The 26,539-nt window shown below is 51.5% G+C and overlaps 1 protein-coding gene across 1 annotated transcript in view; it reads left to right on the top strand.

Moving 5' to 3' along the window:
• serinc4 (serine incorporator 4) overlaps positions 1–23,138 on the top strand; it is a 31,076-nt gene extending 7,938 nt beyond the window's left edge. Inside the window, exons 3-12 of the mRNA XM_038784390.1 lie at positions 2,052–2,230; positions 4,184–4,263; positions 9,095–9,188; positions 11,088–11,299; positions 12,479–12,574; positions 14,276–14,402; positions 17,740–17,812; positions 18,461–18,497; positions 19,880–20,024; positions 21,627–23,138. Coding sequence (XP_038640318.1) covers positions 2,052–2,230; positions 4,184–4,263; positions 9,095–9,188; positions 11,088–11,299; positions 12,479–12,574; positions 14,276–14,402; positions 17,740–17,812; positions 18,461–18,497; positions 19,880–20,024; positions 21,627–21,819 — 1,236 coding nt within the window. The 3' untranslated portion in view covers positions 21,820–23,138. The remainder of the gene's footprint in view (positions 1–2,051; positions 2,231–4,183; positions 4,264–9,094; positions 9,189–11,087; positions 11,300–12,478; positions 12,575–14,275; positions 14,403–17,739; positions 17,813–18,460; positions 18,498–19,879; positions 20,025–21,626) is intronic.
• The last annotated feature ends 3,401 nt before the right edge of the window (positions 23,139–26,539 follow it).

Here is a 26,539-nt window from a genome sequence, read left to right as displayed (position 1 = left end):
GTGGGTTTGGTTCAGCGTGGGCCAGCTCCCACCCCCCATCCCAGCTCCCACCCCCCATCCCAGCTCCCAATCCCCATCCCAGCTCACATCCCCCATCCCAGCTCCCATCCCCCATCCCAGCTCACATCCCCCATCCCAGCTCCCATCCCCCATCCCAGCTCCCATCCCCCATCCCAGCTCCCATCCCAGCTCCCATCCCCCATCCCAGCTCCCATCCCCCATCCCAGCTCCCATCCCCATCCCAGCCCCCATCCCCCATCCCAGCTCCCATCCCCCATCCCAGCTCCCATCCCCCATCCCAGCTCCCATCCCCCATCCCAGCTCCCATCCCCATCCCAGCTCCCATCCCCCATCCCAGCTCCCATCCCCCATCTCAGCTCCCATCCCCCATCCCAGCTCCCATCCCAACTCCCAGCTCCCATCCCCATCCCCCATGTCCCATCCCCCATCCCAGCTCCCATCCCAGCTCCCAGCTCCCATCCCCCATCCCAGCTCCCATCCCATCCCCCATCGCAGCTCCCATCCCCCATCCCAGCTCCCATCCCCCATCCCAGCTCCCATCCCCCATCCCAGCTCCCATCCCCCATCCCAGCTCCCATTCCCCATCCCAGCTCCCATCCCCCATCCCAGCTCCCATCCCCATCCCCCATCCCCCATCCCAGCTCCCATCCCCCATCCCAGCTCCCATCCCCCATCCCAGATCCCATCCCAGCTCCCATCCCCCATCCCAGCTCCCATCCCCCATCCCAGCTCCCATCCCCATCCCAGCTCCCATCCCCATCCCAGCTCCCATCCCCCATCCCAGCTCCCATCCCATCCCCCATCCCAGCTCCCATCCCCCCATCCCAGCTCCCATCCCCCATCCCAGCTCCCATCCCCATCCCAGCTCACATCCCCCATCCTAGCTCACATCCCCCATCCCAGCTCCCATCCCCCATCCCAGCTCCCATCCCAGCTCCCATCCCAGCTCCCATCCCCATCCCAGCTCCCATCCCCCATCCCAGCTCCCATCCCAGCTTCCATTCCCCATCCCAGCTCCCATTCCCCATCCCAGCTCCCATTCCCCATCCCAGCTCCCATCCCCATCCCCCATCCCAGCTCCCATCCCAGCTCCCATCCCCATCCCAGCTCCCATCCCCCATCCCAGCTCCCATCCCCATCCCAGCTCCCATCCCCCATCCCAGCTCCCATTCCCCATCCCATCCCCATCCCCATCCCAGCTCCCATCCCCCATCCCAGCTCCCATCCCCCATCCCAGCTCCCATCCCCCATCCCAGCTCCCATCCCCCATCCCAGCTCCCATCCCCCATCCCAGCTCCTCACCCCATCCCAGCTCCCATCCCCATCCCAGCCCCCATCCCAGCTCCCATCCCCCATCCCAGCTCCCATCCCCCATCCCAGCTCCCATCCCCCATCCCCCATCCCAGCTCCCATCCCCCATCCCAGCTCCCATCTCCCATCCCCCATCCCAGCTCCCATCCCCATCCCAGCTCCCATCCCCATCCCAGATCCCATCCCAGCTCCTATCCCCCATCCCAGCTCCCATCCCCCATCCCAGCTCCCATCCCCCATCCCAGCTCCCATCCCCATCCCCATCCCAGCTCCCATCCCCCATCCCAGCTCCCAGCTCCCATCCCAGCTCCCATCCCCCATCCCAGCTCCCATCCCCCATCCCAGCTCCCATCCCCCATCCCAGCTCCCATCCCAGCTCCCATCCCAGCTCCAATCCCTGCTCCCATTCCCCATCCCAGCTCCCATCCCCCATCCCAGCTCCCATCCCTCATCCCAGCTCCCATCCCCCATCCCAGCTCCCATCCCCCATCCCAGCTCCTATCCCCCATCCCAGCTCCCATCCCTCATCCCAGCTCCCATCCCCCATCCCAGCTCCCATCCCCCATCCCAGCTCCCATCCCCCATCCCAGCTCCCATCCCCATCCCAGATCCCATCCCAGCTCCCATCCCCCATCCCAGCTCCCATCCCCCATCCCAGCTCCCATCCCAAGCTCCCACCAGCTCCCAGTCTGTTCAGTTTGATTCTGTCTCTGTTTCAGGTGCCTTTCTTCAGGATGTTCTGTGAGCATCTTCAGCCTGGCTCCGACTGTGACATGTTAATTGGATATTCAGCCGTGTACAGGGTTTGTTTCGGAACGTCCTGCTTCTACCTGCTGCTGTGTGTGTTTCTCTTCAATGTCAAGTCGAGTCGGGATTTCAGGGCTTTAATCCACAATGGGTAACTGGACTAACCTGATCTGTGGCTGTGTGTGAGAGAGAGAGCCTGACTCTGAGCCGTCACTAACTGGACTAACCTGATCAGTCACTGTGTGTCTCAGTCACTGTGTGTCTCAGTCACTGTGTGTCTCAGTCACTGTGTGTCTCAGTCACTGTGTGTCTCAGTCACTGTGTGTCTCAGTCACTGTGTGTCTCAGTCACTGTGTGTCTCAGTCACTGTGTGTCTCAGTCACTGTGTGTCTCAGTCACTGTGTTTCTCAGTCACTGTGTTTCTCAGTCTCTGTGTTTCTCAGTCACTGTGTTTCTCAGTCACTGTGTTTCTCAGTCACTGTGTTTCTCAGTCTCTGTGTTTCTCAGTCATTGTGTTTCTCAGTCATTGTGTTTCTCAGTCATTGTGTTTCTCAGTCACTGTGTTTCTCAGTCACTGTGTTTCTCAGTCTCTGTGTTTCTCAGTCATTGTGTTTCTCAGTCATTGTGTTTCTCAGTCATTGTGTTTCTCAGTCATTGTGTTTCTCAGTCACTGTTTCTCAGTCATTGTGTTTCTCAGTCTCAGTGTTTCTCAGTCTCAGTGTTTCTCAGTCATTGTGTTTCTCAGTCTCTGTGTTTCTCAGTCTCTGTGTTTCTCAGTCTCTGTGTTTCTCAGTCTCAGTGTTTCTCAGTCTCAGTGTTTCTCAGTCTCTGTGTTTCTCAGTCGTTGTGTTTCTCAGTCTCAGTGTTTCTCAGTCTCAGTGTGTCTCAGTCACTGTGTTTCTCAGTCATTGTGTTTCTCAGTCACTGTGTTTCTCAGTCACTGTGTTTCTCAGTCACTGTGTTTCTCAGTCACTGTGTTTCTCAGTCACTGTTTCTCAGTCACTGTGTTTCTCAGTCACTGTGTTTCTCAGTCACTGTGTTTCTCAGTCTCTGTGTTTCTCAGTCTCTGTGTTTCTCAGTCTCTGTGTTTCTCAGTCACTGTGTTTCTCAGTCACTGTGTTTCTCAGTCACTGTGTTTCTCAGTCTCAGTGTTTCTCAGTCTCAGTGTTTCTCAGTCTCAGTGTTTCTCAGTCTCAGTGTTTCTCAGTCTCAGTGTTTCTCAGTCTCAGTGTCTCTCAGTCTCAGTGTTTCTCAGTCTCAGTGTTTCTCAGTCTCAGTGTTTCTCAGTCTCAGTGTTTCTCAGTCTCAGTGTTTCTCAGTCTCAGTGTTTCTCAGTCTCTGTGTTTCTCAGTCATTGTGTTTCTCAGTCATTGTGTTTCTCAGTCATTGTGTTTCTCAGTCACTGTTTCTCAGTCATTGTGTTTCTCAGTCTCAGTGTTTCTCAGTCTCAGTGTTTCTCAGTCATTGTGTTTCTCAGTCTCTGTGTTTCTCAGTCTCTGTGTTTCTCAGTCTCTGTGTTTCTCAGTCTCAGTGTTTCTCAGTCTCAGTGTTTCTCAGTCTCTGTGTTTCTCAGTCATTGTGTTTCTCAGTCTCAGTGTTTCTCAGTCTCAGTGTGTCTCAGTCACTGTGTTTCTCAGTCATTGTTTCTCAGTCACTGTGTTTCTCAGTCACTGTGTTTCTCAGTCACTGTGTTTCTCAGTCACTGTGTTTCTCAGTCACTGTTTCTCAGTCACTGTGTTTCTCAGTCACTGTGTTTCTCAGTCACTGTGTTTCTCAGTCTCTGTGTTTCTCAGTCACTGTGTTTCTCAGTCACTGTGTTTCTCAGTCACTGTGTTTCTCAGTCTCAGTGTTTCTCAGTCTCAGTGTTTCTCAGTCTCAGTGTTTCTCAGTCTCAGTGTTTCTCAGTCTCAGTGTTTCTCAGTCTCAGTGTTTCTCAGTCTCAGTGTTTCTCAGTCTCAGTGTTTCTCAGTCTCAGTGTTTCTCAGTCTCAGTGTTTCTCAGTCTCAGTGTTTCTCAGTCTCAGTGTTTCTCAGTCTCAGTGTTTCTCAGTCTCTGTGTTTCTCAGTCACTGTGTTTCTCAGTCACTGTGCTGTCTCTGCTGCAGGTTCTGGTTTTTGAAGTTCCTGATCCTCGTCGGGATTTCCGCTGCAGCCTTTTTTATTCCCGATGAATCGTTCCTTCACGGTAAGTGAAATGTCAAAGCAAGAGTTGCGACAACGGTGTGAAATTTGGAATTCTGCGCCCCAGAGAGTCTGGCTGCTTCATTGTTGAAAATATTTAAGGCCGCAACAGACAGATTTCTGATTTCTGGGAGCGGGCATGGAAACGGGGTTGAAGTTAATAATGAGACGTGATCGTGTTGAAGTGGAGCATATGTGAGGGGCTGAATGGTCCACTCCTATTTCTTATCTTCATGCTCTTATGCAATAGCCCTGCAAGGTTCTCCCGGATAGTGTCATCCCCTAACCTTGTCTAAGCTCTGTGTATCTCTTGCCCTCCATCTTTACCAAGGGCAATGCTGGGCCAGTCATCGTGAAATGGAGGAATCTCCTGGAAACAATATTCCGGGACAGAATTAATAGCCACATGGACAAATCTGGGTTAATTAAGGAGAGAATTTGTTAAGCACAATTTGTGTTCAATTGAATTTGTGGAGTTTTTTTGAAGAGGTAACAGAGAGGGTTGATGAGGGTAATGCTGTTGATGTAGTGTCCAGAAGGCCTTTTAGCCAGTGCCGCACAACAGAATTTTGGGTAAAGTTATAGCTCCTGGAATAAGAGGGAGTGTAGCAACATGGATTCGAGATAGGCTGAGTGGCAGGAAACAGAGGGTAGTAGCCGCTGGGTTTTGTTTGGACTGGTTATGGGCCAGGGTTTAGAGAACCCCAAAGTGTATGATGGAGTTCACCTGACCCACAGCTTTTACTAGATTGTGGTATGGGGAGCACACTGCCCACTCTACAGGTGTGGTACAGCAGAAATGGGAAAGTATTTTTTAAAGCAAAACAATGTTTATTCTATGAACTCAAGTTAACCTTTTTAAAACATACAGTGAACATCTTAGCAACCATTAATTCAAATGCAACCCCCCAAAGGATACAACACTAAGTAATCCTTAAACTGTTCTTTTAACATCCATAAGACTTTAAAAAAAAACTTTTAACAGAAGCAAATCAGGTTAAAGTCACTACTGAGAGCAGTTATTAGTTTTAAATCACCAGGATGCATTTACAGTCTTTAGATTACAGAGAGAGATTCATACACCTTCTGGCTGTGACTGCAGCTATCCAGCTCTGAAAACAAAACTAAAACACACTCTGCAGCAAACAGCCTAAAACGAAAGTAAAAAGCTGACAGACAGCCCAGCTCCACCCACTCTCTGACATCACTGCAGTAGTAAACACCCATTTCTTAAAGGTACTCTCACTACAGATATTTATATACACACCCATTTATAAACACCCATTTCTTAAAGATACTCTCACATGACAGACTGGACAAGGATTTGTAATGGAGTTCCCCGGGGATTGATGTTACGGCCCCTGCTCTTCCTGATGTATATATTGACGATCAGGGCATAATTTTCAGACTGTATAACTTCTGAAGTATTGTAAAATATGAGGAGGACAAAAGGAAATAGACAGGTTGGTGGATTGTCAGACAATTGGTAGATGAAATCCAACTCGGAGAAATGTGAAGAGATTAATTTCTGTCAGAAGGACACGGAGAGACAATATTTAAAAAAAGGGTAGTTCAGGGGCAGAGGGACCTGGGTGTACATGTGTATAAATCATTGAAGGTGGCAGGACAGGGTGAGAGAGCAGGGTTAATAAAACTGAGTGGGCAGCAGGGTGGCGCAGTGGGTTAGCCCTGCTGCCTCACGGCGCCGAGGTCCCAGGTTCGATCCCGGCTCTGGGTCACTGTCCGTGTGGAGTTTGCACATTCTCCCCGTGTCTGCGTGGGTTTCACAAAGTTCTGCAGGATAGGTAGATTGGCCACGCTAAATTGCCCCTTAATTGGAAGAAATGAATTGGGTACTCTAAATTTATTATATTAAAAAAAATGGGAAGGTTGCAGAGAGAGTTCTAGAGGAACTTCAGTTACGCAGATAGATTGGAGAAGCTGGGATGGCTTTTGTAATAATCCACAGGAGGCAGAAGTCCCGTCACCACACCAATATTTATTGCCAATAACTATATACAAGAGCAGCTCCAACAGTGCTGCTAGCTGTCCAGTCAACTTAAGACTGGATCACAAAGCCTACACAGGTGCTTATATGGGCCCCCTCAATGAGCTATAATTTCATAGAATTTTCATAGAATTTACAGTGCAGAAGGAGGCCATTCGGCCCATCGAGTCTGCACCGGCTCCTGGAAAGAGCACCCTACCCAAGGTTAACACCTCCACCCTATCCCCATAACCCAGTAACCCCACCCAACACTAAGGGCAATTTTGGACACTAAGGGCAATTTAGCATGGCCAATCCACCTAACCTGCACACCTTTGGACTGTGGGAGGAAACTGGAGCACCCGGAGGAAACCCACGCACACACGGGGAGGATGTGCAGACTCCGCACAGACAGTGACCCAGGCCGGAATCGAACCTTGGACCCTGGAGCTGTTAAGCGATTGTGCTATCCACAATGCTACCGTGCTGGGAGCTCATACTCCAATTGGCCAACCAATAATGCTAATTGGAGGTCATTACAGCTTTCCTTGTTAGAGAGGAGATTGGACAGAGTTGTACAAAATCATGAGGGATCCAGACAGACTCAACGGGGAGGAATTGTTCCCTTTGGCGTTGAACGATCAAGAACCGGAGGGCACGGATTTAAGGCAATTGGCAAAAGAGGCAACTGCGACGTGAGGAAAACTTTCCCACACAGCGAGTGGCTCTTATCGGGAATGCACGGTCGAATAGCGTGGTGGAGGCTTTCAAAGAGAGTTGGATAATTATCGGCAAAGGAAGAATGGGCGGAGTGCCACGAGAGCTAGCACAGACACAATGTGCCAAATGGCCTCCGTCTGAGCTGTGAACGGTGATTCACTTTCCTGCCACTCTGTTATTTCACTGTGAGGAGTGCTGGCTTGTTTTTGTATTAACCTCTTCCTGCCTTATGGAGAACTGAGGGCTGGGATGAAGAAGATTTTTATCTACGGGTGCCATGTGTATTCTGTGTAGAACTGGCTAATGTGAAGCATAATCACCGGCATGGACTGACTGGGCCAAGTGACATATTTCTTGTGCTCCAAAGGTTATTGGAATTTAAAGCTGTTGTATTGTCAACTGATGACCAGCAGATGGCAGGAAAGCACCAAAATCCCAACCAGTTTCCCTCCAACCCCCTTTCCCCTTCCTCACATCTCAGGTTGTTGCCCCCCCAAAGTCCCGGAACTGAAGATATTGAAACCCATTCCCACCCGGTAACTCAAACTGCTACTCTAGTGCCTCCAAGGTCGGAAAGCCCACCTGGATAAATAAGTCCCCAAATCTCTCGGTCCTTGCCTGTTGCCACCTCCTGACGCCCCCATCCAGCCTCCCCAGGATAAACCCGGTGATTGTTACAGATTGGAGACCACACTGACGCCCCCTCCAATCCCATGTGCTGCCTCCATTGCCCCCATACCCGAGGGCTGCCATCACCACGGGGCTTGTAGAGTACCGAGCCGACGAGAACGGCAGGGGCGGAGTCAGTAAAGCCTCCAAACTCGTACCCTTACAGGATGCTGCTTCCACTCGCTCCCAGGCCGACCCCTCCCCCACGACCCACCTCCTGGCCATCGATATGTTGGCCGCCCAGTAACGATTAATAAAGCCCGGGAGGGCCAGGCCCCCCTCTCCGCGACCCCGCTCCAGAAGTGCCCTCTGTACTCTCGGGGGTTTTCCCCGTCCATACAAGACCTGTAATCGCCGCATTTATTTTTCTAAAAAAAGCCTTTGGGACAAAAATCGGGAGGCATTGATAAAAGAAAAGCAGTCTCGGGTCACCTTTACCGTCTGGACCCTTCCCGCTAACGTCAGCGGGAATATGTCCCGTCTGTGGAAATCCCTTTTCATTTGGTCGCCCGCTTTGCCCAGATTTAACCTGTGGAGCTGCCCCCACTCTTTAGCCACTTGAACCCCCTAAATATCTGAAACTCCCCGCCAACACTTCCCTCAGTCTCCTTTCCTGTCCCCGCGCCTGGATCACAATCATCTCGCTCTTTCCCTCCCCCCTTAAAGTACTAGCTTTAGTGGCACAAATGGTTTCAACTGGTTGGTTTGAGGTCGAATGGTGACGGGCATTTGCTATTCCACCATAGAAGCATCAAACTCAACTCCAACGTCTGGCAGCCAATGGGCTTTCAATAGGAGACAGCAACCCTGGCTGGTTTCCCCCCCCTGCTCCCGATGAGAATCCAGGAATACCCAAGAATCCACGAGCTCAGAGAGGGGATAGTATGAGAGGGGCAGGAAGGTTCGAATGAGAACAGGCCCAGGAGGGGAGGGGCCGGGGCTGTAACCAGTCGGGATAATTTGAACAGGATTTTGGGATGTTTCTACGACCGAGGAAATCGAGGGGCAGGAGGAGGGAGGAGGAGGTGGGTAGGGAGGGGAGTGTGGATGGGGAGGGAGGGTGTTGAGGGGGGATGTGTGGACGGGGGGGGGGGGGGGGGTTATGGGGGGGGGGGGGGGGTGTGGAAGGATCCAGGATGTGAGGAATTTGTGACGTGACCTGTGGGGGGTGGAACGTACCCAGATGGAACAGTTGATTTGGGACCTCTGCTTCCCAAATCTCTCCAGCACTGTGAGGTTTCTCCCACCTCATGTTGTAAACTCATTGATCGCTGTGATTAGTCAACAACTCCATCATTGTTGTATGGTGTGACTATCGGGAAGATGGAAGGTTAATTTTACTTTTGTCCAGCAGTTTGGATCCCATCCCTCACCTGCATTTCTTCATTCTTGTCTAACGAATGTTCCTCTTTTCTCCCCTGTCTCTCTCCTGTGGACTGGGTCGCTGTGTGACGGACAGTTTGGCGTTATGTCGGTGTGACCGGCGCTCTGCTCTTCATCCTGATGCAGCTCTCGCTCATCACCGTCTTCGCACACTTCTGGAACAAGAACTGGTGAGTTTATTGGTCAATGTCAAAGTCCCTCTGGCCTTTCCCAATCGTTCTGGAGGAGGGGGACGTCTCCAATCAGAATCACTGAGGACAGATAGACCCCAGCATTGTGGTCACTATACTGCTGTCAGCGTGGGTCAGTGAGCGGGGCTCCGCTCAGCACCCTCGGGGTTTGGCCAGCGACAGGACAGCCCAAGGTCACCCAGCAGTGACCCCAGCTGCAAGGGCCAGTGCGGAGGTCAACCAGAATAAGAACTGGGATTTACAGCAGAGAGAAACATCTCGAGGAGCCTCACAGGAGCGATAATTAAACACCAATTGGACGCTGTCACATTCAGGAGATCTTGGGACGGATAACCAAATGTTCATTCAGAGAGTTAGGGCTTTGAGGAACTCCTTTAAACAAGATGAGAGAAATTGGAGATACACAAGAGGCCGGAATTGGGGAAGCGCAGAGATTGCAAATGGTTACAGTATTTAACTTCACTGTAATCCTCTCTTCGCAATGCTACTCTGTATCTAACCCCGTGCTGTACCTGTCCTGGGAGTGTTTGATGGGGACAGTGTAGAGGGAGCTTTACTCTGTATCTAACCCCATGCTGTACCTGTCCTGGGAGTGTTTGATGGGGACAGTGTAGAGGGAACTTTACTCTGTATCTAACCCCGTGCTGTACCTACCCTGGGAGTGTTTGATGGGGACAGTGTAGAGGGAGCTTTACTCTGTATCTAACCCCGTGCTGTACCTGTCCTAGGAGTGTTTGATGGGGACAGTGTAGAGGGAGCTTTACTCTGTATCTAACCCCGTGCTGTACCTGTCCTGGGAGTGTTTGATGGGGACAGTGTAGAGGGAGCTTTACTCTGTATCTAACCCCGTGCTGTACCTGTCCTGGGAGTGTTTGATGAGGACAGTGTAGAGGGAGCTTTACTCTGTATCTAACCCCGTGCTGTACCTACCCTGGGAATGTTTGATGGGGACAGTGTAGAGGGAGCTTTACTCTGTATCTAACCCCGTGCTGTACCTACCCTGGGAATGTTTGATGGGGACAGTGTAGAGGGAGCTTTACTCTGTATCTAACCCCGTTCTGTACCTGTCCTGGGAGTGTTTGATGGGGACAGTGCAGAGAGAGCTTTACTCTGTATCTAACCCCGTGCTGTACCTGTCCTGGGAGTGTTTGATGGGGACAGTGTAGAGCGAGCTTTACTCTGTATCTAACCCATGCTGTACCTGTCCTGGGAGTGTTTGATGGGAACAGTGTAGAGGGAGCTGTACTCTGTATCTAACCCCGTGCTGTACCTGTCCTGGGAGTGTTTGATGGGGACAGTGTAGAGGGAGCTTTACTCTGTATAACCCCGTGCTGTACCTGCCCTGGGAGTGTTTGATGGGGACAGTGTAGAGGGAGCTTTACTCTGTATCGTCTCTCTCCTCCGTATGAATGTCATGTTTAGCAGGGGAGAAGATTGAATGGGTGATTGAGATGGGACTGGGAGGTGTGTTTTGATTGAGATGGGACTGGGCGGTGGGTTTTGATTGAGATGGGACTGGGCGGTGGGTTTTGATTGAGATGGGACTGGGAGGTGGGTTTTGATTGAGATGGGACTGGGAGGTGTGTTTTGATTGAGATGGGACTGGGAGGTGGGTTTTGATTGAGATGGGACTGGGAGGTGGGTTTTGATTGAGATGGGACTGGGAGGTGGGTTTTGATTGAGATGGGACTGGGAGGTGTGTTTTGATCGAGATGGGACTGGGAGGTGGGTTTTGATTGAGATGGGACTGGGAGGTGTGTTTTGATTGAGATGGGACTGGGAGGTGTGTTTTGATTGAGATGGGACTGGGAGGTGTGTTTTGATTGAGATGTCATTGATCACTTGTGGCTCCCATTGAATGGTCTGTGTCTCCAACAGGATGACTGGAGCTGCTGATGGGAAGTTGTGGAGTCTTGCTGTGCTGGCTGTCACTCTGCTTTTCTACAGCATCGCTGTCACTGTGTTCTCACTGATGTACAGGTTCTACACCCACCCAGCAGGCTGTCTGATTAACAAAGCTCTCCTCATCCTCAATATCAGCCTCTGTTTCTTCGTGTCTTTCTTATCCAGGAGTCAGTGTGTTCAGCAGAGTGAGTAACATAACAACAACTTACATTTAAATAGCTTCCTTCACACAGACACAAGCATCTGGAGGAGGGCCAAACACTGTCATTGAGACTGTTATGGACATACTGGGGCAGGTCAGTAAAGGCTCAGACAAGAGAGAGAGATAGAGAGAGAGACAGAGGGAGACAGAGAGAGAGACAGAGAGAGAGAGGCAGAGAGAGAGGCAGAGAGAGGCAGAGAGAGGCAGAGAGAGACAGAGAGAGAGGGAGACAGAGAGAGAGGGAGACAGAGAGAGAGGGAGACAGAGAGAGGCAGAGAGACAGAGAGAGAGGGAGACAGCGAGAGAGAAACAGAGAGAGACACAGAGAGAGAGAGACAGAGAGAGAGACAGAGAGAGAGAGGGAGACAGAGAGGGAGACAGAGACAGACAGACAGACTGAATGAGAGAGAGAGAGACAGAGAGAGATAGAGGAGACAGAGAGAGAGGGAGACAGAGAGGCGGAGACAGAGAGAGGGAGAGAGAGAGAGAGAGACACACAGAGAGGGAGAAACAGAGAGAGAGAGACAGAGAGAGAGAGACAGAGAGAGAGAGACAGAGAGAGAGACAGAGAGACAGAGACACAGAGAGAGAGAGAGAGAGAGAGAGACAGAGAGAGAGAGAGAAACAGACAGAGAGACAGACAGACTGAATGAGAGAGAGAACGAGAGAGAGACTGAGGCTGAGAGTAACAGAATGAGAGAGAGACAAAATGAGAGAGTGAGAGAGAGAGTGAGAGAGAGATAGAGTGAGAGAACGAGAGAGATAACAAGAGAGAGAGAACGAGAGAGAGAGAGAGAGAGAGAGATAGAGTGAGAGAACGAGAGAGAGAACGAGAGAGAGAACGAGAGAGAGAACGAGAGAGAGAGAGAGTGAGAGAGAGAGAACAAGAGGGAGAGAACGAGAGAGAGAGTGAGAGAGAGAGTGAGAGAGAGAGTGAGAGAGAGAGTGAGAGAGAGAGTGATGTCCTCTCAATACTCCTGTTCATAGAGTCTAGACTCTAGAGTGAGGTGGTAGAGGGGCTGGAGTGTACCCCTCCCTTGTCCCTGAGGGGGAGTTGACACCTCTGAGACAGAGGGCAATCTGGGGATGGTGTTAAACAGGGGGAGTGAAAGGTGTTTCCCAAACTCTCCCCTTCCTGATGAATCTTTGGGTTTGATTACAGGGCAGACACACAGCAGTTTGCTCCAAGCCTCAATCATCAGCTGCTACGTTATGTACCTGACCTTCTCTGCACTGTCCAGCCGCCCCCCAGAAACAGGTTAGTACACAGCAGGATCCCGGGGAAGGAGTGGGACACGGAAAGGGGGTGGGACATGGGGAAGGGGGTGGGGAAGGGGGTGGGGTGGGGCATGGGGAGGGGGTGGGACATGGGGTGGGGCATGGGGAGGGGGTGGGGCACGAGGGGGTGGGGCATGGGGAGGGGGTGGGACATGGGGAGGGGAAGAGGGTGGACATGGGGTTGGGGAGGGGTGGGGAAGGGGAAGGGGCGGGGCATGGGGAGGGGGTGGGACATGGGGAGGGGAAGGGGGTGGGGAGGGGGTGGGACATGGGGAGGGGAGGGGACATGGGGAGGGGAAGGGGGTGGGGAGGGGGTGGGACATGGGGAGGGGAGGGGACATGGGGAGGGGAAGGGGTGGGGAGGGGGTGGGACATGGGGAGGGGAGGGGACATGGGAAGGGGGTGGGGAGGGGAAGGGGCGGGGCATGGGGCGGGGAAGGGGGTGGGGGAGGGGAAGGGGCGGGGCATGGGGAGGGGGTGGGGCATGGGGAGGGGAAGAGGGTGGGAGGGGGAGGGGCATGGGGAGGGGAAGGGGCGGGGCATGGGGAGGGGGTGGGGCATGGGGAGGGGAAGAGGGTGGGGCATGGGGAGGGGAAGGGGCGGGGCATGGGGAGGGGGTGGGGCATGGGGAGGGGAAGAGGGTGGGACAGGGGGAGGGGGTTGGGGAGGGGAAGGGGAAGGGGGTGGGGCATGGGGAGGGGGTGGGGCATGGGGAGGGGGTTGGGGAGGGGGTGGGGCATGGGGAAGGGGTAGGGCATGGGGAGGGGGTTGGGGAGGGGGTGGGGCATGGGGAAGGGGTAGGGCATGGGGAGGGGGTTGGGGAGGGGGTGGGGCATGGGGAAGTGGTAGGGCATGGGGAGGGGGTGGGGAGGGGGTGGGGCATGGGGAGGGGGTTGGGGAGGGAGTGGGGCATGGGGAGGGGATGGGGCATGGGGAGGGGGTAGGGCATGGGGAGGGGGTTGGGGAGGGAGTGGGGCATGGGGAGGGGATGGGGCATGGGGAGGGGGTAGGGCATGGGGAGGGGGTAGGGCATGGGGAGGGGGTAGGGCATGGGGAGGGGAAGGGGTGGGGCATGGGGAGGGGGTTGGGGAGGGGGTGGGGCATGGGGAAGGGGTAGGGCATGGGGAGGGGGTTGGGGAGGGGAAGGGGGTGGGACATGGGAAGGGGTGGGGAGGGGGTGGGGCATGGGGAGGGGGTTGGGGAGGGGGTGGGGCATGGGGAGGGGGTTGGGGAGGGGAAGGGGTGGGGCATGGGGAGGGGGTTGGGGAGGGGGTGGGGCATGGGGAAGGGGATGAATCATGGATAATTAATTAATTTAAAGTGTAGTAACGGATTTGTAGGTGAATAACAGCCATTTTGTACACAGCAGATCTCACAGTTATTCCGTTTATGATGATGTTGGTTGGGTTGAAGAAGTGGTTTTAGGATTAGGAGATTCTGCTGTTCTTCAAAATAGTATCACGGGATCTTTTACAGAGAGGCCAGAGAGAGTCTTTGTTTAAAACCAGGGGTCATCTTTGGCAATGCGTCACTCCCTCATCGCAGGAAGTTTCATTCCTCAGGCGGTACTGGCTGGGATGTGCACCCTGTAATAAGATGGGGATGAAACCGGTCACACAGGAGATAACTTTGGAGCTGTTTTTGTGAATGAGTACAGAGTAATGTTCTCCCATTTTCTCAGTGGAATTTCAGGGTCAGAACATCAGTATCTGTCTCCCCAATATCAGTGACGATGGAGTTCAGAAAGAGGGAAAGATTGTTGCAATCATCGGAGCCGTCATCATGTATTGCTGCGTCCTCTTTGCTTGGTGAGTCTTTGTGGTGATATGATCTGCATACTTGTCTGCCATTGGGCCAGAACGTCGGCTTACCATTGGCCCTGGTCGGTCATGTGCATCTCGACCGATTGGCTGAGAGGCTGAGTTAACCACACCTCTATTAACGAGGTATAAATGGTCAGACGCCTGACGATCGTCCCTTTCCACTGTAGACGATCGCAGAGCTGTGTTCTAGTCAATTAAAGCCAGACTTTGGTAAATCACTCGCCTCGCGTACAATTGATGGTACATCAGTCTTCTTGTGAATGAAGTGATCGATCGCCGCACTCTCCCTTAAACATTCACTCCCTCCACCACCGACGCACAGTGGGCAGCCGTGTGTACCATCTACAAGATGCACTGCAGTAACTCCCCAAGGCTCCTTAGGCAGCACCTTCCAAACCCACAACTTCTACCGTCTAGAAGGCTAAGGAAAGCAGATACATGGGAACACTATAGGAATAGAAGTAGGCCATTCAGCCCCTCGAGTCTGTTTGGTAATGTATTAGCATGGACAGAGGATTGGTTAACTGACAGAAGGCAAAGAGTGGGGATAAATGGGTGTGTTTCTGGTTGGCAATCAGTGGCCAGTGGTCTGCAGCATTTGGTCTGAAATTGTTCACAATTTGCACAAATGATCTGGAGTTGGGAACCAAGTGTAATGTGTCAAAGTTTTTAAAAATAAATTTAGACTGCCCAATTCATTTTTTCCAATTAAGGGGCAATTTAGCGTGGCCAATCCACCTACCCTGCGCATCTTTGGGTTGTGGGGGTGAAACCCACGCAGACACAGGGAGAATGTGCAAACTCCACACGGACAGTGACCCAGGGCTGGGATCGAACCTGGGACCTCGGTGCCGTGAGGCAACAGGGCTAACCCACTGCGCCACCGTGCTGCCCTGTAATGTGTCAAAGTTCACAGATGACACTAAAATGAGTGATAGAGCCAAGTGTGCAGAGGTCACTGAAAGTCTGCAGAGGGATATCGGTAGTTTCAGTGAGTGGCCATGGGTCTGACGGATGGAGTTCAATGTTGGTAAATGTGAGGTCATCCATTTTGGTAGGAATAACAGCAAAATGAAATGAAAATGAAAATCGCTTATTGTCACGAGTAGACTTCAATGAAGTTACTGTGAAAAGCCCCTAGTCGCCACATTCCGGCGCCTGTCCGGGGAGGCTGGTACGGGAATCGAACCGTGCTGCTGGCCTGCTTGGTCTGCTTTAAAAGCCAGCGATTAGCCCTTAGCCAACCAGGGGCTGGTTTAGCTCACTATTCTGGACTATTATTTAAATGGTAGCGAATTGCAGCATGCTGCTGTGCAGAGGGACCTGGGTGACCTTGTGCATGAATCGCAAAATGTTGGTTTGCAGGTAATTACAAAGGCAAATTGAATTTTGTCCTTCATTGCTAGAGGGATGGAATGTAAAAGCAGAGAGGTTATGTTGCAGCTGTATAAGGTGTTAGTGAGGCCACACCTGGAGTACTGTGTATAGTTTTGGTCTCCTTACTTGAGAGAGGACGTGCTGGCACAGGAGGGGGTGCAGAGGAGATTCACTAGGTTGATTCCAGAGTTGAGAGGATCGGCTTATGAGGGGAGATCGAGTAGACTGGGACTGTACTCATTGGAATTTAGAAGGATGAGGGGGGATCTTATAGAAACATATAAAATGATGAAGGGAATAGATAGGATAGATACGGGCAGGTTGTTTCCACTGGCGGGTGAAAGCAGAACTAGGGGGCATAGCCTCAAAATTAGGGGGAGCAGATTTAGGACTGAGTTTAGGAGGAACTTCTTCACCCAAAGGGTTGTGAATCTATGGAATTCCTTGCCCAGTGAAGCAGTTGAGCCTCCTTCATTGAATGTTTTTAAGGTAAAGATAGATGGATTTTTGAACAATAAAGGGATTAAGGGTTATGGTGTTTGGGCCGGAAAGTGGAGCTGAGTCCACAAAAAGAACAGCCATGATCTCATTGAATGGCGGAGCAGGCTCGAGGGGCCAGATGGCCTACTCCTGCTCCTAGTTCTTAGGTTGTTATGGCCATATCCCTTAATCTCTTTGCTTAACAAAAAACCATCTCAGATTTAAAATCAACAACTGATCCAACTTCAACTGGTGTTTATGGGAGAGTCCCAAACCTTCACCACCCTTTGAGTGAAGCAGTTCTTCCTAACATCTCTCCTGAATCCAGCCCTAAATGTTAGACTATGCTCCCATGCCCATTCACCTAGTCTGTCAATACCTCCTTGTAAGTTTCTACTGAGAACTAGGCTGTCTGCAATGCTGCCTAACTTTGTATCATTGTAGGGCGGCACAGTGGCACAGTGGTTAGCATTGCTGCTTCACGGCGCTGAGAACCCGGGTTCGAATCCCGGCCCTGGGTCACTGTCCGTGTGGAGTTCGCACATTCTCCCCGTGTCTGTGTGGATTTCACCCCCAAAGATTTGCAGGGTAGGTGGATTGGCCATGCTAAATTGCCCCTTGGAAAAAATAATTGGGTATTCTAAATTTAAAAAAAACTTTGTATCATTGGTAAATTTGGATATATGATTTTCTATGCTATCATCCAAGTCATTAATGAATGTGAATAATTGAGGTCCCAGCATAAATTCCTGTGATACACCACTAGTCACCTCTGGCCAATCGGAGTAATTACCCATTATTCCCGCTCTCTGTCACCTGCCACTCAACCAATTCCTGACCATGTCAATAATTTGCCCTCAACTCCATGGGCTTCCACTTTAGTGAACAGCCTCTTGTGTGGAACTTTATCAAATGCCTTCTGGAAGTCGATATATAGACATTCTCCCGTCCACTACTTTAGTCGCTTCTTCAAAAAATTCAATAAGGTTAGTCAGGCATGGTCTTACCTCCACAAATCCATCGCCTGGAGGTATATCGCCGAAATATATCGGCCGTTCCTTCGCTGTCGCTGGGTCACAATCCTGGAACTCCCTCCCTAACAGCACAGTGGGTGCACCTACACCACATGGAGTGATGAGTGAAGGGTACTGCCGTTGCCAGTCGCAACCTGGTGCTGTGACCAATGTCAACCACCCATTCACTGTGGTTAGCGGAGAATCCAGATGTGGTAAATTTAGTTTCTAATTCAGTAAACAAATCCTGAGCGATTGCAACGTTTCTTGTGTAACCTTTAAGTGTTTCCTGTAAGCTGGTAAAATGGTGCGAAAGTGAAGAACATTATTGTGATTGTAATCAAACATTTTTTGCTGTCAGTGTGATTGTTCTGCAATAATGACCCAATCGTTACTCTCCTTTCAATCAATCTGATTGGCCGTCGCTGACCCTCTCAATGCCCCCTGGGTAGTAATGAAGCATCTTGTCTGGCCAAGGTGTTTGGACCAACCTGGATGTTCCGAGTTTACAGATATGAGTTTAAGGTCAGTAATTACTCTCTTGTTAACCCTGCCTCACTCCACTCCTCCGCGATTATTCATCCCTCCATCACTTGACTTCTCTGGCTGCTCGTAGGAACAGGAGGAGGCCATTCTGCCCCTTAAGTCTGTTCCAGCAGGGGTAGCACGGTGGCACAGTGGTTAGCATTGTTGCCTATGGAGCTGAGGACCCGGGTTCGGATCCCGGCTCTGGGTCACTGTCTGTGAGGAGTTTGCACATTCTCCCCGTGTCTGCGTGGGTTTCACCCCCACAACCCAAAGATGTGCAGGTTAGGTGGATTGGCCACGTTAAATTGCCCCTTAATTGGAAAAAAATGATTGGATATTCTAAATTTAAAAAAAAAAGTCTGTTCCAGCATTCATTTGGATCATGGATGACCATTTTCTTTATTCTATCGACCACCTTGGTCTGGTACCCGGAGATCACTCCCAGTTTCAAAGCGTTTACTCCACATAGTTCTGCAGCATTCCAAATTTTTCTGATTTTCGGTACGTTTTTCAGTTCATTTTCATAATATCTGTCTCTTCTCCAATCTGCTTATATTTTATCACGACAGTTTCCAATGTGCCATGTCTCTTTCCCTTCACTTGGGGTTTTACACTCACTCACTGTGACACTCTTGTCTGTTACAGAAAGCTTCCTGTTGCTTCTGCTGTCTCGATGAGGAAGGTGAGGGACAGAATTTTAATCAAGATTACCTCAAATGTGCTGACTGGGTCTCACTGGGAGATAGTTCCTGAAGGTGCTGACTCTCACTGGGACACAGTTCCTGAAGGTGCTGACTCTCACTGGGACACAGTTCCTGAAGGTGCTGACTCTCACTGGGACACAGTTCCTGAAGGTGCTGACTCTCACTGGGACACAGTTCCTGAAGGTGCTGACTCTCACTGGGGGACAGTTCCTGAAGGTGCTGACTCTCACTGGGGGACAGTTCCTGAAGGTGCTGACTCTCACTGGGGGACAGTTCCTGAAGGTGCTGACTCTCACTGGGACACAGTTCCTGAAGGTGCTGACTCTCACTGGGACACAGTCCTGAAGGTGCTGACTCTCACTGGGGGACAGTTCCTGAAGGTGCTGACTCTCACTGGGGGACAGTTCCTGAAGGTGCTGACTCTCACTGGGGGACAGTTCCTGAAGGTGCTGACTCTCACTGGGACACAGTTCCTGAAGGTGCTGACTCTCACTGGGACACAGTTCCTGAAGGTGCTGACTCTCACTGGGACACAGTTCCTGAAGGTGCTGACTCTCACTGGGAGACAGTTCCTGAAGGTGCTGCCTCTCACTGGGACACAGTTCCTGAAGGTGCTGACTCTCACTGAGACACAGTTCCTGAAGGTGCTGACTCTCACTGGGACACAGTTCCTGAAGGTGCTGACTCTCACTGGGGGACAGTTCCTGAAGGTGCTGACTCTCACTGGGACACAGTTCCTGAAGGTGCTGACTCTCACTGGGACACAGTTCCTGAAGGTGCTGACTCTCACTGGGGGACAGTTCCTGAAGGTGCTGACTCTCACTGGGACACAGTTCCTGAAGGTGCTGACTCTCACTGGGACACAGTTCCTGAAGGTGCTGACTCTCACTGGGACACAGTTCCTGAAGGTGCTGACTCTCGCTGGGAGACAGTTCCTGAAGGTGCTGACTCTCAGTGGGGGACAGTTCCTGAAGTTGCTAACTCTCAATGGGGGACAGTTCCTGTGGGCCCTGTGCAATATGCATTATAAATGCTTCTTAAGTAAGGCGGCACGGTGGCACTGCTGCCTCACGGCGCTGAGGTCCCAGGTTCGATCCTGGCTCTGGCTCACTGTCTGTGTGGAGTTTGCACATTCTCCCCGTGTCTGCGTGGGTCTCACCCCCACAACCCAAAGATGTGCAGACTAGGTGGATTGGCCACGCTAAATTGCCCCTTAATTGGAAAAAATAATTGGGTACTCTAAATTATTTTTAAAAAGAAATGTTTCTTAAGTGTTGTGTTCCCCCAGAAAGCTGTGCACTGTATTCCAGAGATTAATGTGTTTACCTCCGTGCCTGAACTGTATTTTGGTGACCTACAGTGCCCAAGTTTGACGTGGAGAAGACAGGAGGACAGAAAGTGATCCACAACGAGAGGGAGCAAGTCACATACAGTTACTCCTGCTTTCACTTTGCTTTCTTCCTCGCCTCCCTCTACGTCATGATGACATTGACCAACTGGTTCAAGTAAGTTGAATGTGGGAACAGTTCAGTCCAAGTGTTGAAGGGGCCACTGTTGTGGTACTGAGTCGGGCAGGGGGCTCTGCACTTGCCCTCAGTGCCCTTGGGGTACTGACTCCCGGTGGGGAATGTGTGTCCGTCCAGGAGAGTTGTGTAGGAACAGGGTAGAAGTCACCTGTCTACCCTCCCAGTCTGTGCCCTTAGAGTCTCGACACTTGTGCGAGATTCTGGAGCGGAGCCAGAGGGTGGGACTGTACCTGTGAGAGTCAGTGTCGGAGTCAAACAGGGAAAGTTTCAGCAAGGGGACACTCAGTGTGGTGAGTGAGTGAAGGGGGAGCAGATCTCAGAGCCGACAGTTTGAGACAGTCACTGTTAAATCCAACTGAAAGATCAGGAGAAACGTCTTTACTTGGAGAGTGTGGAGAATGTGGAATGGTGGAGGGGAATAAATAAAGGGGCAGTTAGGGCAGCACGGTGGCCGAGTGGTTAGCACAACCGCCTCACGGCGCTGAGGTCCCAGGTTCGATCCCGGCTCTGGGTCACTGTCCGTGTGGAGTTTGCACATTCTCCCCGTGTCTGCGTGGGTTTCGCCCCCACAACCCAAAAATGTGCAGAGTAGGTGGATTGGCCACGCTAAATTGCCCCTTAATAGAAAAAAATAATTGGGTAATCTAAATTTTAAAAAAATAAATAAAGGGGCAGTTGGGGTGATCACGAGGGGTCGAGGGGAAGGATTCGGAGATGCTGAGACAGTTTGGTGAACAGAGTTTTGGGACGAAGTTCATGTGGGACGTGACCAGCTGCCCCGAGACCATTACCTACACTTGGAGCAAATGGCCTGTTTGTGGGGTGCAGGTTCGATCAATTCCTCCGGGGTGGGTGGATGGGGTCAGTGCCTCTTCTTCATTTTTAGTGTGCAAACCAGGCACTGAAAGACCAGGTCAATAAATAAAAGCAAATTACTGCGGATGCTGGAACCTGAAACCAAAAAGAGAAAATGCTGGAAAATCTCAGCATGTCTGGCAGCATCTGTAGGGAGAGGAAAGAGCCAACGTTTCGAGTCCGATGACTCTTTGTCAATGCTCCAGGTGAATACTACACCGTAACGATGCAGCACGGTAACATTGTGGTTAGCACAATTGCTTCACAGCTCCAGGGTCCCAGGTTCAATTCCCGGCTTGGGTCACTGCCTGTGCGGAGTCTGCACGTCCTCCCCGTGTCTGCGTGGGTTTCCTCCGGGTGCTCCGGTTTCCTCCCACAGCCCAAAGATGTGCGGGTTAGGTGGATTGGCCATGATCAATTGCCCTTAGGGTCCAAAAAGGTGAGGTGGGGTTACTGGGTTATGGGGATAGGGTGGTGGGTGCCCTTTCCAAGGGCCGGTGCAGACTCGATGGTCCGAGTGGTCTCCTTCTGCACTGTAAATTCTATGATTCTGTGTAACATTTTGAAACAGTTTATGGAGCATTTCTGATTTCCCCGGGGCTTGTTTCACTGTTAATACTCTCTCTGCTCTCCATCTTGCTCTTCTCGCTCACTCTCTCCGTCTCTCCCTCTGCTGCCTCTGACTCTCTGTCTGTCTCTCTCCCTGTCCCTCGGTTAATGCTTCAGTTATGAATCTGCCACCCTGGAGACGGTGTTTTCCCAGGGCAGCTGGTCGACGTTCTGGGTGAAGAGTTGTTCGTGTTGGCTGTGCCTGCTGCTGTACCTGCTCATCCTCCTGGCTCCCCCCTGCTGCGTGGACAGTGAAAGGCGGCGTGTGGTCCATGCCAAATTGCCGCTCACCCGGACTGAGCGCTTTTAGCGGCAAGAGTGAGGCGGACGGAATCTTCCAGTAATCGGGGAGCGTCAACTCGCGGATTCCCCCTGCGGCCGAGCAGGTGACACGGGCCCAACCCCGAGAGGCAGTTTGGAAAGGAACCTTTAGATCGCAAAGAGCAGCTGGCTCTCCCGTAGAAACGGGCACCAAGGCCTTGTGACTCTGTTACTGGTCGAGAAACTCAGAGAGTTTAAATCCCGCCAGGACGAGCTGAGAGATCAAATTCTGACATTCGGGTGAGCCGGGAGCAAAACTATTAACCCAGAAAAATCAGCTGGATTGTAGCAAAAAAAAACAACCCAACAGCTGATCAGTATCGCTGAGAGAAGGGAAATTGTTACCCTCCTCATTCTGCCTACCCTCCATGTGACTCCAGTCCCACTCTGTCTGTGTGTGTGTGTGTGTGTGTGTGTGTGTGTGTATGTGTGTGTGTATGTGTGTGTATGTGTGTGTATGTGTGTATGTGTGTGTGTATGTGTATGTGTGTTTGTGTATGTGTATGTGTATGTGTGTGTGTGTGTGTGTGTGTGTGTGAACCCTACACGTCCTGTGAAGCAACTGAACAATCTGTCCACACACAACAGGGAAAAGGAAGTTACAAAGGGTTTGGATGGAGTAAATAAGGAGGAACAGGCAGGAGACTTGGTATTATTTTTATTATTAACCAGGGGAAGTCTGGTTCAAGGAGCTGAGCAAAAGAACCAGAAAACGACGAGGAAACATGTTTTACGCGGTGGGTTGTGGTTCTGGGAGGTGCTACCTGAAAGGGGGGTGGAATCAGGTTCGATAGGAACTTTCAAAAGCGAACTGGATAATACTTAAAGGGGAAAAATAAACTGCAGGATTCACTGGATAGCTCTTCCAAAGAGCCAGCACAGATATAAGTGGTCTCCAGCTGTAGCTAGCGTGCTGTGAAGCTACAGCCACTCCTCAGGGCAACAAGTAAAGACAACAATGGGCATTTGTGAGGTCAACGTCAGAGTTGGGAATTTGTGGAATCTGTGGAGGTGATGGCCCTGGACACTCGCCGTCTGATGCCCCCATCACTTGACGGTCCATCATTAAGATCCAGCAGCTTGGATTCCGATGCAGTATCCCGACACAGCATTCCAAATACCTGGAAAGGTCAGTGGCTGGAATCATTCAACATTAGAAATCCAGACAATAGGTGATGGGTGACTGAGCTCTGCTGTTTCCAGGGGAACCCAGTGAATTAGACGTCCTGAAGGGGAGCCCTCACATCTGGACACATTCTCCGGGAGAGTTCAATGAATTGAACATTGTCAATAAACCTGCTACATCAGTTTTGTGTCTTTCACATTATTCAACACGGGCTCAGATCACTGCAGCTAAATATCCCTCTCCCACCCTCCATTCATCAATGTTGTTCTCATTTTTTAATTGACACTGATACAAATAGGCTTTATATTTGTCAATTTAGTTTATTTATCAGATTTGTTCTATTTCGCAATGGAGTCTATTCCTGAGTATACACTAGCAGCTGACCCCGATACACTGGCAGCTGACCCCGATACACTGGCAGCTGACCCCGATACACTGGCAGCTGACCCCGATACACTGGCAGCTGACCCCAGACACTGGCAGCTGACCCCGATACACTGGCAGCTGACCCCGATACACTGGCAGCTGACCCCGATACACTGGCAGCTGACCCCGATACACTGGCAGCTGGTACCCTGATACACTGGCAGCTGACCCCGATACACTGGCAGCTGACCCCGATACACTGGCAGCTGACCCCGATACACTGGCAGCTGACCCAAGACACTGGCAGCTGACCCCAGACACTGGCAGCTGACCCCGATACACTGGCAGCTGACCCCCAGACACTGGCAGCTGACCCCCAGACACTGGCAACTGACCCCATACACTCGATAGGTAATTGAATTTTTTCCAATGAAGGGGCAATTTAGCGTGGCCAATCCACCTACCCTGCACATCTTTTGGGTTGTGGGGGTGAGACCCACGCAGACACGGGGAGAATGTTCAAACTCCACACGGACAGTGACCCAGGGCTGGGATTGAACCTGGGACCTCGGCTCCGTCAGGCAGCAGTGCTAACCACTGCGCCACCGTGCTGCCATCTCCTGTTGACTCTAACTGAGCTTCAGTATTGGCTCCTCCCCTCACATTTCCTGGGAATCTCCAGCTTTCCGCAGGGAGGGGTATGGTAATTGATTTCACCTCTGACCCTCTGCCATGTAACACGGATCTACATCAGAGAATAAATATTTACAATTTCACCCAGTTCAAGATGACAAACTAGTCAAGGCACCGACACAGAGATAGGCACAAAGGGAGACACACTGACAAACAGGCACAGAGAAAATCACATAGGTACAGAGAGACACACACACTGACATAGACAGACAAGCAGGCATAAACACCGAAACAGACAAGACACAGGCAGACACACACTGAAACAGACAGACATACACACTGAAACAGGCAGACACACACTGAAACAGGCAGGACACAGGCAGACACACACTGAAACAGGCAGACACAGACAGACATACACACTGAAACAGGCAGACATACACACTGAAACAGGCAGACATACACACTGAAACAGGCAGACATACACACTGAAACAGGCAGACATACACACTGAAACGGGCAGACATACACACTGAAACAGGCAGACACACACACTGAAACAGACAGTCACAGGCAGACAGGTACACTGACACAGGCAGACAGGTACACTGAAACAGGCAGACAGGTACATTGAAACAGACAGACACAGGCAGACAGACACACTGACACAGGCAGACACACACACTGAAACAGACAGTCACAGGCAGACAGACACACTGACACAGGCAGACAGGTACACAAACAGACAGACACAGGCAGACAGACACACTGACACAGGCAGACAGACACACTGACACAGGCAGACACACACACTGAAACAGACAGTCACAGGCAGACAGACACACTGACACAGGCAGACAGGTACACTGAAACAGACAGACACAGGCAGACAGATACACTGACACAGGCAGACAGGTACACTGAAACAGACAGACACAGGCAGACAGACACACTGACACAGGCAGACAGACACACTGACGCAGACAGACACACTGACACAGGCAGACAGGTACACTGAAACAGGCAGACAGGTACACTGAAACAGACAGACACAGGCAGACAGACACACTGACACAGGCAGACACACACACTGAAACAGACAGTCACAGGCAGACACACACACTGACACAGGCAGACACACACACTGAAACAAACACACAGGCAGACAGGCACAAATACTTTGACACAGCTAAGCTGACAGACACATCCACTGTGTTTTACACAAACAGCTGTCTGTTTCTACACTGTTCACCACCTGTTTGTGTGTCACCCGCTAAAGAATTAAGTTTAAAATAATTTACTTCCCTGAGCTGGAAACCGGTTGACTGTTGTTAGTTTCAGCCCCTCACCGTTTGGAAAGAAGTAAATATATTTTGGAAAATCAGGTTATTTTTCAACCTGTTAACATCGCTGTCACCAAAGTCTTCGTTTTGTGAAAATATTGTTTCCACTGGGTCGGGATTGCTTCCTGCTCGATGTGAGGGGAAGTGTGAGCACCTTGGTGGGAATCTGGTAAGTGGTCAAGTCTATTCTATTCCCGGGATTTAAAATAGTACAGGAATTTGTGATAAGATTAGTAATGATTTATAAATAAGAAGATTAATAAAAGAAAAAGAAATAAATAAAATAATGAAGCAATTAATTGAAGCAGTAAGTATGGAAGGACGCGTGAGGTGTCACGGCTGCAGCATGTGGGTGCTCCCGGATACCAGTGTGATCCGGAAAGAAATCATCTTCAGTAAGTGTTTGCAGCTTGAGGAGCTTTGGCTCAAGGTCAATGAGGTAGAGGCTGAGCTGGGAACACTGCGACACAACAGGGAGGGCACGAATCACCTGGATGCTTTGTAACAGGAAGTGATCACACCCTATTAGACAGAGGGCTGCATTCTCTCATTTCGAGGCTCTGTCCAGAGCTTGTATCTAGTCTTATGACCAAAAAGTTGGCGCCCACCCCCCGCACCGATGCTCCGCCCAGTGCGGGACTAGCAGCCCCCCAGCTTCAGCGGCAGATACGGATGGAGAATTGCCCGGTACATGGCTGTGCATGCACACGTTGGCGACCTGCAATGGCTACATGGGGACCCAGCCTGCCAGATAGTGCCTTCCCTGTAACCCCCCTCGCCTCCTCCCACCAGTCCCTCCAGCCCCCACTGAAGCCCCCCCTCCCCCGGCCAGCAGAACAACCCCCCCCCCCCCGACTGTGGAGTGCTGGACACAGTCCGCAACCGCCACGCGAGGTCCCCGATCGGTGTGAGCACACGCGAGCAGCGCCGTCAGGAAGTCGGCCCGTCACGGGTGGAGCATCGGAGGAGGGCCTCAGGTTACGTCCATGCAGCGAGCGGCGCACTCCCCGAAAACCGGCGTGGCCCCCGATTTCGGCGTAAAAACGGATTCTCTGGCCAATCGCCAAACGCGATTTCAGCGGCGGCAATCGGAGAATCCCACCCAGAGTCTTCTGATTTGCAAGGCGGTCAGGGACAGGGGGCGGGTGTGACTGCAGTTGAGGCAGGTGACAGGAATCAGAGACCCTCAGCAATTGTCTGACGGGTTTGAAGTTCTTTCAGCTGGTTTGAATGAGGGTGGA

This window comes from Scyliorhinus canicula, chromosome 24 (genome assembly GCF_902713615.1).
Source record: "Scyliorhinus canicula chromosome 24, sScyCan1.1, whole genome shotgun sequence".
NCBI lineage: Eukaryota > Metazoa > Chordata > Chondrichthyes > Carcharhiniformes > Scyliorhinidae > Scyliorhinus > Scyliorhinus canicula.
This window is presented reverse-complemented; position numbering and strand designations above follow the sequence as displayed.